This window comes from Spermophilus citellus (assembly GCF_964194105.1).
Source record: "Spermophilus citellus genome assembly, chromosome: 6".
Lineage (NCBI taxonomy): Eukaryota > Metazoa > Chordata > Mammalia > Rodentia > Sciuridae > Spermophilus > Spermophilus citellus.
Window position 1 is genome coordinate 74,238,572 of NC_138187.1, and position 13,532 is coordinate 74,252,103.

A 13,532-nucleotide genomic window follows, 5' to 3' on the forward strand; every position below is an offset into this window, starting at 1 on the left:
ATGAGCTCCACTTGAATTTCTGAGTAAAAAAAATCTACCCTAGTCATCTCTATCTTAATCAAAATTTCTGGATGAAACCCTAATACCCGAAGTTGTAATAATGCACTTCCATCCTCCCCAAGTTTCTTATGAACATTAGAGTCTGAGAATGCTGTCCTTACAAGATTGTAGTTTAAAGTAGAATAATTCTCTCTACGCATTTCTTCTAAATAAACCTTTCTAGCCCTCTAATTTATCATTTCTTAACTTCCAACTCCTAAATGTCTTCTGGGGGCTTATTCCAGGATGACTGGTGAAAAAATAGCACTAAACCCCAGTGTATGTATATCACGGGGGGGGGGGGGGGGGGGGAGGTGTCTTTGGGCTGAGGATGAAGAAGTTGGGAAGGCCCTGTAGGGCTCACTTTTACCCTATATCAAGGTGTTTTTGATCATTCTTGGTCATTTCTCTTTGCAGAAAATATGAGAAGTTCACCACAGTTACACTGTAGCCCTGAAATGAATGTTACCAATTGCACCAGGTGCAGTTCATCTAGGGAATTTCCAAGAGCAAGTCGAGACACATGGCAGAAGACATGGATTACATGTTGAGACTTGATTGTTTAGTTTGGCTCCTAAATCAACTAGCCATGTATTTTGCGAAGAAAAATTCAACATTCTAACTTATTTCTTCTTCATTTAAAATTTATTTGGACTAGGTCTAAAGATGTAGCTTAGTGGTAGAGTGCTTGCCTGGCATGTGAAAGACCTTGGGTTTGATCTTCAGTACCACACACATGCATGAGAGGTGTGGAGGAAGGGGAAAGAGAGAGAGTGAGAGAGATAAGGAAAAAAATTACTTGGTTGAGATCTGTGTTTTGAGCTTCCTTGATACCATAAAAAATGATATTTGTATCAATCATGTTCACACAGACATACTACAAATTTCATGAAGTGATACATAACTTTGTGTGATAACTCTGATACCTTCATGCTATTTTCAATTCTACTCCATACTTTGAATAATGCAGTCATGAATGAGTCATGAATTTACAGTGTGAAAAACAATGGATTCGATGCTATATAAGTTTTTATCTAATATTAAAGTTGAAAATGAATTAATTAGATGTCTCTGCTCTTGTTTATACTTTTAAAGTACCCTATTAGTAGGTTTATCTATTTATGTATATGCAATAGATTTTAATAGAATATAAAATTTCAAATTAAATTGGCAAATTTAACTAATTATATTCATTTGGGATTCAAGTGTTTTGTGCTTTCAGTCATCAAGCACTGAAAACCTCATCTCCTAATCACTTACTAAGAACTTCTTATGAGTTGCTCTCCAGTAATATTTTACTTGTTACTTCTTTCATTCCTGTTTCCCCAGGAACATCTGGATGAAGGCAGTAACAGAGTGCAGAGGGAGGGAGTCAAAGTAATGACAAGAAGCCATCTCTTTCCTCCCAAACACATACTTGAGGGCTGACATCATAGCCACATGGCATGAACTACAGATGAGAAAAGAACTGGATTTAAATCAGGAAAATTCACCTTTATCAGATGAAGACAGTAACAGTGTCAGCAGGGAAATGCACAGAGGTTGTGCTGAAGAACTAGAAATCAGCAACCAAAGTCATTATTATGGCTCTGGAAATAACTTCTGTTAGAGCAATAAAACAGGGTAAGGTCCCACAACTGAGCTTTCACTGATGCTCTTCTTCTCTGACACTATTTTTATTCTGTAGAAAATAGTCCCCCAAAAGATAACTGAAAAGAAAGAGTCCTAACACCTCTGAGTTTTCAAATCAGCATCTCACGCACCCTGACTCTGCCTGCCTGGGAGGGCTAGTCCTCTGCTTGGCTGCAACCAGTTTAACTCCTCCTTTGGACCCCTGAGCCAACCCTTCCCTGAGAAGTAGTGCAAGAGCACCCTCAGTAATTCATGTGAGTTCACTTCCTGACCTATGGAAAACTGTAAAAGTTTCCAGAATTATAAAGTGAAGATGCCATATGGCTTCCTGGATCCAATCATAGATCAGAATGCTATTTAGAATGATTTGACGGTGTTAGACCTATGAGTTCATTCAGCAAAAGACAAGGTACATAGTGACCAACCAGGCTAAGCCAAGGGACAGAAAGTATGTACTCCCATGTCTGTGATTTCAGCCCTGTCTGGACCACACAGAGGCTAAAGTAGTGGCCAGCACACAGGGAAGCAGGGTAGAACGTCTCTGCAGTTGTTAGGATAGTCTCTTCTTTTTATCATTTGCTTTTTCTTCTGCTCTCTCACTTTAAGTTTTGAGTGGGGCTGGGGATTGAACCCAGGGCTTCCTGCATGCTAAACACACCCTAGACAGCTGAGTTTCCTTTCCTGTCCAGCTTACAAAAAAACTACTAGAACTAATAAATGAATTCAGCAAAGTGGCAGGATATAAAATCAACACACATAAATCAAAGGCATTTCTGTATATCAGCGACAAAACTTCTGAAACAGAAATGAGGAAAAACACTCCATTCACAATATCCTCAAAAAAATAAAATACTTGGGAATCAACCTAACAAAAGAGGTGAAAAACTTATACAATGAAAACTACAGAACCCTAAAGAGAGAAGTAGAAGAAGATCTTAGAAGATGGAAAAATATACCCTGTTCATGGATAGGCAGAACTAACATTATCAAAATGGCGATATTACCAAAAGTTCTCTATAGGTTTAATGCAATGCCAATCAAAATCCCAATGGCATTTCTTGTAGAAATAGATAAAGCAATCATGAAATTCATATGGAAAAATAAAAGACCCAGAATAGCAAAAACAATTCTAAGCAGGAAGTGTGAATCAGGTGGTATAGCGATACCAGATTTCAAACTGTACTACAGAGCAATAGTGACAAAAACAGCATGGTACTGGTACCAAAACAGGCGGGTGGACCAATGGTACAGAATAGAGGACACAGAGACTAATCCACAAAGCTACAACTATCTTATATTTGATAAAGGAGCTAAAAGCATGCAATGAAGGAAGGATAGCATCTTCAACAAATGGTGTTGGGAAAACTGGAAATCCATATGCAACAAAATGAAACTGAATTCCCTCCTCTCACCATGCACAAAAGTCAACTCAAAGTGGATCAAGGAGCTAGATATCAAATCAGAGACTCTGCGTCTGATAGAAGAAAAAGTTGGCTCCGATCTACATATTGTGGGGTTGGGCTCCAAATTCCTTAATAGGACACCCATAGCACAAGAGTTAATAACAAGAATCAACAAATGGGATTTTCTTAAACTGAAAAGTTTTTTCTCAGCAAGAGAAACAATAAGAGAGGTAAATAGGGAGCCTACATCCTTTTTTTCAATTTACTTTTTTTTTTTAAACTTTGGCAGTGCTGGGGATTGAACCCAGGGCTTTATGCATGCCAGGCAAGTGCTCTACACTCAGCATTATACCCCCAATCCTTGATTTAATTTTAGTTACTTTTACTTATTAATATTTAACTTTAATATCTTCCTCACCATATTATTTCAACTGCTCTTGATTGTTTCTGCAGTAAACACACCCTTACAAGCTAATGTAGAATTAACAGAGTTGTTGGAGTCATTATAGAGCTATGTCTTACTTTGTATATTATCCCAAAGATTTCTATGATATTTTCAGGAGGCCCAGCCTGAATTACATGTTATCTAATACACTGCCAGTTTATTCATGCAGCAAATTGAAATTATGCACATAGATGATTAGAACCAGAAGACATTTCAAAGATCATCAAATCCAGTCCTTTAATTACACAGATGAGAAAACTGTAGCCCAGAGAGTTCAAGTGACTTACTCCAAATCTAATATTCAGTGTGGTTTGGAGCCAAACATATGAGACAGATAAAACTATGAAGTATGGAAAATTGTGTGCACACTATCATTTCCTGAGAAACTGATTTTGGTCTTTGGATGTTAACCACCTGAACAAAGTCTAGTGCATATGTCAACTGCACAACAAAACCTAATATGAATCCCGGGACCTCATTTCCCATGTACTTGGGCTGAAAAATGAACTGTTTCCCACAGAAGGTCCACTCGAGATAAAACTATATGTTTCTCTTGCACTCAGGATTCTGGAGAAACCTAAAGTCATGCTTCCAAAACACAGAATGTGAAGCACTGCAGAGAATAACAATTTGCTTGGAATGAATGAAAAATAGTAACCAGACCCTCTGCAGGAGAAATAAATGAGAAATTGAGTAGAGTTTCTGAGCAGGAGATTTTTTTTTCCTTTTTATTTATTTCCTGTGGGGAGTAGGAGCTTTAAAAAAGGAACACCTGGGGTCCCTGGAGGAACATATGCAGGCACCAGCAATGATCCAGTTCTCTCTCAGTGAATAGTACTATGCTTCTGGGGCAATTCAGAGGTCGTAAAATGTTTAGTGAGCACAGTCACCATATGCACCTAATGCATAAGAAAGCCCAGACTTCTGAAAACATACAATCTCAGGTGGGGAAACGAGCCTGTGGAACATGACACCCTCATAAACCTCACAGACTCTTGGGACAGGCAGCATCCTTGATACATGTCATCTCAAAGACTCTGCCTGCAGGTACTTGTTACCTATGATACATTTGCAAGGAGCAAAATAATGAGAAGAACTAAGTAATAGGAAAAATACAATATTTCCTTTTAAAGGAAAAATTAAAAATAACATCAATTTCATTAGGTTAAATTTTAAAATGTATATTTTGCCAAGAAAACACCCCTTCCCTGATCCAAAATTCCATGCAGCAGTCTCTTATTTTTACTGTGTTATTGTTGTTTTTCATAATTTCTTAAAATAAGTTTTCAGTCTGATTGGTAACTTTTTATTTTGGTGGAATTTTAAACTTGCAGAAAGATTGCATAAGCTTCCATATTCCTTCTATCCAAATTTGCCATATATTTGTATTTTGCCCCCACTGTATGAACTCCTTCCCTCTCTCTGTGTGTCTCTCTTTCTCTGTCTTCTTGCTTTCTCTCTTTGATTCATTTGATCCACTTCAGAGTCATCTGTACACACTGTGTCTTTACTTCAAAAATCTTCAGTGTTTTGTTCCTAAGAACAAAATAGTTCCCTTACAAAATCACTGTACCATTATCAAATTTTGAAAATTTTATATTGAGGAAAATCAATATTGATACAATACAACGTTAGTATTAATACTGATATAATACTCCTATCTGATCATGATTCTATTTTTAAGGAAGGTGTTTAAAGTCACCTACTTTATTCTAACTATGACTTTCATGGTGTGACCCAGATTTAGGGACTAAGCATTCTTTGTGTTAGATATTAGTACCGTTTTGTAACACAGTAAATGAGACCAAGCAGACAATGTGTCTTGTTACCTGTTGATGCATCAATTGCTTCATACTTTATTGTAAAGCCTTCATAAGCGAGGTCAGAGTCAGCCACAAATATCAACATTATTGAGTTGTCACTGCTGGTGAGAGAAGGCGGGATGGATTTTCCACAAAATCTATTCCAAACGGAGAAAGAACAGATAAGATACATGGGTTTTAAAACATTTAGTATATTTGAAATGATGGACCAAAAATTGGGACATGTAAATATGATAATAAGTTTTCTTATATAACTCCAGCCAACTTAAAAAGCAAATATATGTCAGGCAAAAAAAAAAAAATTTGCAAACTTGGAAGATCCTTCTATTCTTGATTACTTCCCTGAAATGGTTTGGTGTGTGTCTGGCTATGTAACTTGACATGTGTTAGAATTTTGATGAAATTAGAAAGCACAAGTTCCATTAGATTGCCATTTAGCATATTAATGAACTTGTTCATAGAAATGTAACAAATATAAACAGTGAAGGGAACTCATATATCATCAATTCTTAGAGTACAGACTCAAGTGTCATTTCTGTCACTTAGAGGCAATATGACTTTGGGCAAATCACTCGATCTCTATGCATCAGTTTCTCCATCTTGAAAATGGAGATGATGATAGTGCCTACTTCATAGAGTTATTCTTGGGAAATGATGGGTTAAGATACTGTACATAAAGCACTTAGATCAGTGCCTGGAATAGTAATCCTAGAGAGGTGGAATCTGTTGTCTTTAACAGCGGGCTGTGGAGAGAAAAAGGTTTGATTCTAAGCCATATTGTCTTTCTGCTGAACAAAAGCAGTTTTACTCAGAACAAAATTTTCTAGTAATGACAAAAGAATAAAATACATTAAGCCATGAGATTTTAGCCAGAGAAAAACCTGTAAGAAGGAAAGGCAAGTAAAATAGAAATCTCAAGTCTAAACAGACTTGGCAAAATTAGTCAAATAGAATGACAGAGAAAAAAAAATACTATGAAAATGAATGTAAGGGGAAATGTTGAATATGAGAAAGAGATGGATTAATTGCTGAGGGAAATGGAAAAGAATTTAGTGTATAATGCCATTTCAGTGTTTAAAAGGATTTAACATCTTGATCAAAATAAAGGTAGGTAAATTAATTAAATCCTTAATTTATATGTCCATATCTACTAAATTTGGGCAAGATCATTCTAGTTTATGCCATTCAGCAAAAATTATGTATTTTTCAGTGGTTATAAATACCCATCCATCCCCCCCAAAAAAAGAAAAATAGAAAAGTTTAAGAAGTTAAGAAACAAAAGATGACAAGGGAGAATAAAACCAGAAGAAAAAAAATTAACTTAAGAAAATAATTGATAGAGAAACAAATGTTTTAGAATAAAAAAAATAAGTAAAAGAAAATGCAAAATGAAGAAACAAAGCAATCAGGAGAATTCCATTTCCAATGAGGATGTAATAATAACAGCTAGATTTAATTTTACACCTGAAACAATTGAAACCTGAGCAAAATATTTAAAATGATGGCTCTCAAGACACTGGATATCAAGTGACAAAGAACAATAGGAAACAAATGAGTTCCAAAGCAAAACTGAAAAGGACTGAACTGGTTTCAAGCAATTTAACTGCATTCCTGGACATTTATAGGAATATAATAATATCTAGAGCCAAAAACATAAAAATTAAAAACGCCTAACATTTTATCAAATATTTCCAGGGATAGAAAGAAGCAGCAAAGTATGATTCATAATGAAAGGAAAATTAAAATAAACTGAAAAAGGGTTAAAAGCTTAATTGTAAGGTATGAACTGCTAGAAGAACACATGGAGGAGTTCTCTATAACATTGGTCTTGGCAGGATTTTCATGGAAAAGATCTCAAAAGAACAGGCAACAAAAAATAAATAAACCAGTGGGGTTATATTAACTATAAATCTTCCATATGGCAAAAATAAACAACAGGGTGAAGAGAAAAACCTATGGAATGTGAAATAATATCTGCAAACTATACATCTCACAAGCAGTTTATGTCCAAAATACATAAAGAATGTGAACAATTCAATAGCAAAAACACAAGTGACTTGATCAAAAAAGGGGCAAAAAAAACATAAATAGACATTACTATTAAAAAAAACCACAGAAATGGCCAACACGTGTATTAAAAAATGCTCACTATCAGTCTTCATTAAAGCAATGCAAATAAAAACCACAATAAGATATCATACCACATCTGTTAAATGATTATTATAAAAAAAGATAACAAGGATTGGTACATATTTTAAAAATAAAAAAATTAATACAGCCATTATGGAAAACAATATATAGAGGTTCCTCAAAAATTAAAATTAGAACTATCATATGACCCAGCAATCCTCCTACTAAGTATATAGCTCAAGGAAGCAAAATCAGTATGTTGAAGAAATATCCACCCTCTCATGTTCATTGCAGCATTATACAAGGTCCAAGATATGGAATCAACCCAAAGGTCCATCAATAGATGATTAGAAAATGTGATATAGATTTATAGATATGAAAATGTAAATATAGATACCCCCCACCACACACACACCATGGAAGACCATTCAGTCATAAAAATTAATGGAATTCAGTTACTTGGAACAACAGGGATGATCTTGCAGAGAACATGGTATGACATTAAAGAAACTAGGCACAGAAAGAAAAATCCCACATTAGATCACTCATATGTGGAATCTATAAAAAGGTGATCTAATAGATGCAGACAGTATAATAATGGTGCTGACTGGAGGCTCAGGTGATTGGGGGGAAGGGTTGGGAGATGATGTTGAAAAGATTCACAATTACAGTTATAGGAGAACTAAATTTCAAAGGATCTGTTGTACAGCAAGGTGACTGTAGTCAATCATACTTGGTATCTTTGGCAAACATGAAAAGAGTGGATGTTTTGTGCTATCACCGTTAAAATCATAAATACGTGAGGTAGTATGTTAGTTAATTGGATAGAATTAACTATTCTGTAAGATGTATATACTTCAAAATATCATGGTCTACAAAATAAAGAAAAACATGTCAATTTAAAAAAGAAATAAGAGAAAATAGATGGGAAATGGTGGTACGTGCATTACTGATTTTGTGCCTTTCTGAACAAAAATCTATAAAAAAATAATGATGGTGGAATGTGATAGACATCATTATTCAAAGTACATGTAAGAAGACACGAATTGGTGTCAACATACTTATATACAACCAGAGATTTGAAAAATTGTGCTGTATATGTGTAATAAGAATTGTAATGCATTCTGCTGTCATTTATTTTTTTAAATCCGTAATAAATAAATAAATACAATAAATACTTTAGTCAAACAAACAAAAATTAAAAATAAACAAGCAATCTGCCAAGTTTAGCATGAAAAAAAAAAAGAAAAACACCTTGGGCTGGGGTTGCAGCTTCGTTAGTAGAGTATTTGCCTAGCATATGTGATGCACTGTGTTTGATCATCAGCACCACATAAAAATAAATAAAATAAAGTATTGTGTCTGTGTTCAACTAAAAAATATATTAAAAACACCTCACCTCCCAAGAAATGTCTTAGAACCAGTGTCATAAACTTCCAGGTAATCTTTTGAGCAATTGTAATGAAACTCCAGATAAAACTTGTCAAACACCAAACGAATTTGTTTTCCAGATTGAACCTGTACATGCCAGGTACAGTTGATACCACTGGGGTAGATATTTGGATGACCAGGACTTTTAATGATTCCTGTGGACTGTGTAAGAACTTGTCCACATGCTGTTGAAATAAAAATAAAAATTATCACAACAGGTAACCAACAGGCTCCATGGATTTAAAAAAATATACATGGATCATAACCTCTTAAAATCTCAAAAGAATAGTGCCGTTTTTTATATGCCACTTAAGATAACTTTTTTCTTTTGTTAATAGATACCAAATAACTATTGTTATGTGTTGATTGAAAATAGATTCTTTGCCATCAGTGCACTTTAAAATATTTTTTACAGTGTAGACATTTTTGTGCAATTTGTTTCTATTGTTTAATTATTTAAATGTAAGCAAAAGAGAAGATACAATCTCTTACCCAAATCCTCAGTACTGAACTTAGCCATGAAACCATGATTTTCAGTAGAAGAACTTTTCACAAATGTGACATAAAGAATATTGTACACGGATGTTATTAATGAAGTTATGTTGGTGCCACAGTACTTTTCATTTTCAGGAGAACCCAAAATGGAACTGCTACCAACCTAAAGAAAAACAGATAAACCCCAGTTTATTTTGTTAGATGTCTATTTTGGAAAACAACTTCAAGAACAATTATTTCATAAACCCTTTTATTAACATAATAAAATCAATTTGAAAACATCATCAATTTTAGAACATTTTATTTACCCCAGGAGAAATTCCACGTCCATTAATAGTCACTCTCTATTCTCCTGCCATTAGAGCCCCAGGCAGCCACTAACCTACTCTCTGTCCCTATAAATTGTCTATTCTGGACGTTCCAAACAAATGAAATCATAAGATATATGGTCTTTTGTGACTAGACTCTTTTATGTAGTGTAATGTTTTCAAAGCTTACCCATATTGTAGTAGACATCATTACTTTATTTCTTTTTAATGCCATATAATATTACATTGTATGTATATGTGTGTGTACATATATATGTACATATATAGTATTTTACTTACCCATTCATCAGTTGATGGGCTTTTTTATACTTTTAAAATTATCAATAATTATTTTATTTGGCATTTGCATATGATATAATGAATGTAGGCATACTCACATGCACATTTTTATTAATATGTTTTGTTAACATTGAATATAAAACTAAGAGTGGAATTGCTGGATCAAATGGAAACTTTATGTTTAACTTTTTGAGAAACCACCAACTGTTTTCCAAAGTGGGTACATCCTTTTACATTCCCACCAGCAAATCGTAAGCGTTCCAATTTCTCCAAATCTTTTCCAACACTTGCTATTATCTGACTTCTTGATTACAGCCATTCTAAAGATTATGAAGTGAGACTGCACTGTGGTTTTGATTATTTGCATTTTCCCTGAGGACTAATGATGCTGAACATCTTTTCACATACTTGTTCATTTGCATATTTTCTTTGAATAAATGTCTATTCATGTCATTTGCTCACTTAAAAAACCAGATTGTTTTTAATTTTGATGAAGTCCAATTTCTTTATTATTTCTTTTGTTATTTGTAACTTTCATGTCATAGCTTAGAAGTTTTCACGTAATCCAAGGTTACAAATGTTACTATGTTTTCTTCCAAGAGTTTCATGGTTTTAGAACACATGTTTAGGTCTATAATTCATTTTAACCTATATCCCAATCCCTTTCTAGTTTTTTGTTTTTGAGACAAGGTCTTCCTAAGTTGCTCAGGCTAGCCTCAGACTTGTAATCCTCCTGCCTCAGCCTCCTGCAACACTGGGTTTACTGCTGTAAACCACTGTACCCAACTTCTAAGTCTACTTCCTGAGGACTGTGTAAGAACTTGTCCACCTGCTGTTGAAATAAAAATAACAATAATTATCACAATAGGGAATCAACAAGCTCCGTGGATTTCAAATATGTGGATTGTAAGCACTTAAAAACTCAAAAGAAAAACACTGATTTTTATATGTCATTTAAGATAATTTTTTTCTCTAAGTTTTTTAAGTGTGTGAATTCTTTGTGATACTCCACATATAAACTGAAGATGCATTTTATTTTCTCTTACTTGCTTAATTGTTTAAGAAAGAAAAAATTTCCAGTATAATGTTGGACAGAAGTGGTGAGAACACACAGTCTTAAATTTTTACGGATAAAGAGGCAAAACATTTAGTGTTTCATCATTAAATATGTGGGATTTTAAAGATGCCATTTATAAAATTAAGGAAGTCCCCTTTTCCCCTAGTTTGTTAAATGTTGTTATCATAAAAATGTATAGATTTTTTTCAAATACTTTTTTTGTAATCTACTGAGATGATCAAGTATTTTTGACCTTTATTTTATTGATAACATGTTTTATATTCATTGAGTCTGGGATGTTATTAACAACCCATACTTCTGGGATTAATCTCATTTAATCATGGCATATAAACCTACTTATAAGCTAGATTCAGTTAGCTAGCCTTTTGTTAAGGATTTTTCTGTGTTCATAAGAGATATTGATCTCTACAAATGACTTCCATTACATATAACTGATCTGAGGATAACATAGTATTTTTAATAATATATAATGAAATACAAAGATCCAAAGGTTTGTTTCTTCTTACCTCAACATAATCTGTATCACAGTGGGCAGAACTTCCAATTTCAAAGCTAGTGAACTGGAGAAGAACAACTTGGCTTTGGGGCTGGCGTATGGTCCACCTACAGGTCCTTTCTCCAGGATATACATTGGGATAATAAGGGGAGCGAATGACTCCTTCTCCAGTTAATTCACCCCCACAAGCTGTAAATATAAAAATGATAGGACTGTTCATCAGAAATAAATAATTATTGGCCCCAATTTTATTGTATATCCTAATTATGCCTAAGGAGATAACAGAATGTTACATTTTTATGAGAATATTTTCCTCACCACTTGAGGACACAAAATGACTAAATTATTTTAAGAAACTAAAATGTTACAATCAAATAAATGATACACTTAAAATTAAGTAGAAATTTCCTTACCAACTTGATAAACAGCTCTGAAACCAGTATTTTGGGTGGAATCATCTATTATAAGCCTGATCCAGATATTGTTAGTAATGGATGTAATGGGAGAGATTTCATTGTTACAGACTTTTCCAAGTAAGATATCATGATCTTGAACCTAAAAAAAAGGTGAGATAGAACTGTAATCCTAATCAATAAAATTACTTTGGCATTATTTAGAGATAAGATAATGACAGATTGAAAGTGGACAATAATCTAATTTAGATAGTATTTATATTATATTTGAAAACAGTGGGTCACTTTTTAGCATGATTCTACATATTGATAAAAATCTTAAAGTCAACAAAAATCCATAAGAATTTTGCAGATGTCCTAATAATTTCCGCAGTGTCAAAGAGGAAATAAATCTACAAGTCTGGACTAGCTCACAAACAACAAAAACAAAATTACTGCTATCAGAATATAAATGTTTTGACCAGATCTGTAATCAAAAAAAAAAAAAAAAAGAAAGAAAGAAACATACAGAATTCATAAGTATGTTGAAGAACTGTTTTTGAGGGCGGTTGGGCAATAAGGATACAAAAGACAAATCTTGGGCAACTCTAATAAAGAAAATGAAAGCATAAATACACAAAATTAAAAATGACAAAGATTCTACAAACATATAGATTCTAAGAAATATTTTAAATATAATTTTGTGTCCATATATGTGAGTGTCTGAAATGAGTTATTTCCAGAAAAAACACATAATTACTAAAATTATATCAAGAAGAAGAAAAATAAAATCTGAATAAACATAAGTCATGGATAAAATTAAAAACAGTTTCAAATAATTAGTCCACCCGTCCAAAAAGGAAAAAATCCCAGAAGATGTTATGCACTATTTGGTAGGTTCTTTTAAGTTTTTAAGAAACAAATTAATGCCTGTGTATAATTTGTTCTAAGGTGCCCTCAAACGAGAACCAAGTTCCAAGTATTTTTCCTCTGAATTGTTATCATATACCATTAGAGAGAATAAAAAATTATGAACTAATATCACCAACTCATATTGATACAAACATCTTAGACATGATTATAGAAAAATGAATCTGTAGTCATTGTTAGCATTATACACCAAATCAAGTATGGGAATAAAAGTAATTTATTATTATTGATTTATTATTATTATTAAAGTAATTTACATGTTTATTATTACATATAATTTCATCAATACATCCAATGGCATAAAGCACATGGAAAATCTCTTCTTTGTCTTACTGAAGATATGTAGTTACTCTTGACATTTTTTAAAAGTGAAGCCAGAAAGTTTGTTAGCATCCTGATTGATTAAAGACAAAACTCTTAGAAAGCTAGACAAGAAAGAATTTTTCTTCATTCAGTGAAAGCTACCTGTTTTAAGTCAATAATCAACTTTTGTAGTGCAGTGAAAACATACCCTGTCTATGAACCTGGGTTCAAATCCTCCCTATCATTTACAAGTTTCCTCTTTTAATAACCTTGAGCTAGTTACTACATCTAAGCCTAACTCAAACAGTTGTTGAAGCAAATAAATAA

The 13,532-nt window shown here is 33.5% G+C and overlaps 1 protein-coding gene across 1 annotated transcript in view; it reads right to left on the reverse strand.

Moving 5' to 3' along the window:
* Positions 1-13,532, reverse strand: part of CUBN (cubilin) — a 307,889-nt gene that overhangs the window by 243,012 nt on the left and 51,345 nt on the right. The window contains exons 18-22 of the mRNA XM_081299156.1: positions 11,994-12,135; positions 11,591-11,769; positions 9,396-9,561; positions 8,872-9,088; positions 5,349-5,479 (exon numbers count right to left, since the gene is read on the reverse strand). Of these exons, the coding sequence (XP_081155282.1) occupies positions 5,349-5,479; positions 8,872-9,088; positions 9,396-9,561; positions 11,591-11,769; positions 11,994-12,135 (835 nt within the window). The remainder of the gene's footprint in view (positions 1-5,348; positions 5,480-8,871; positions 9,089-9,395; positions 9,562-11,590; positions 11,770-11,993; positions 12,136-13,532) is intronic.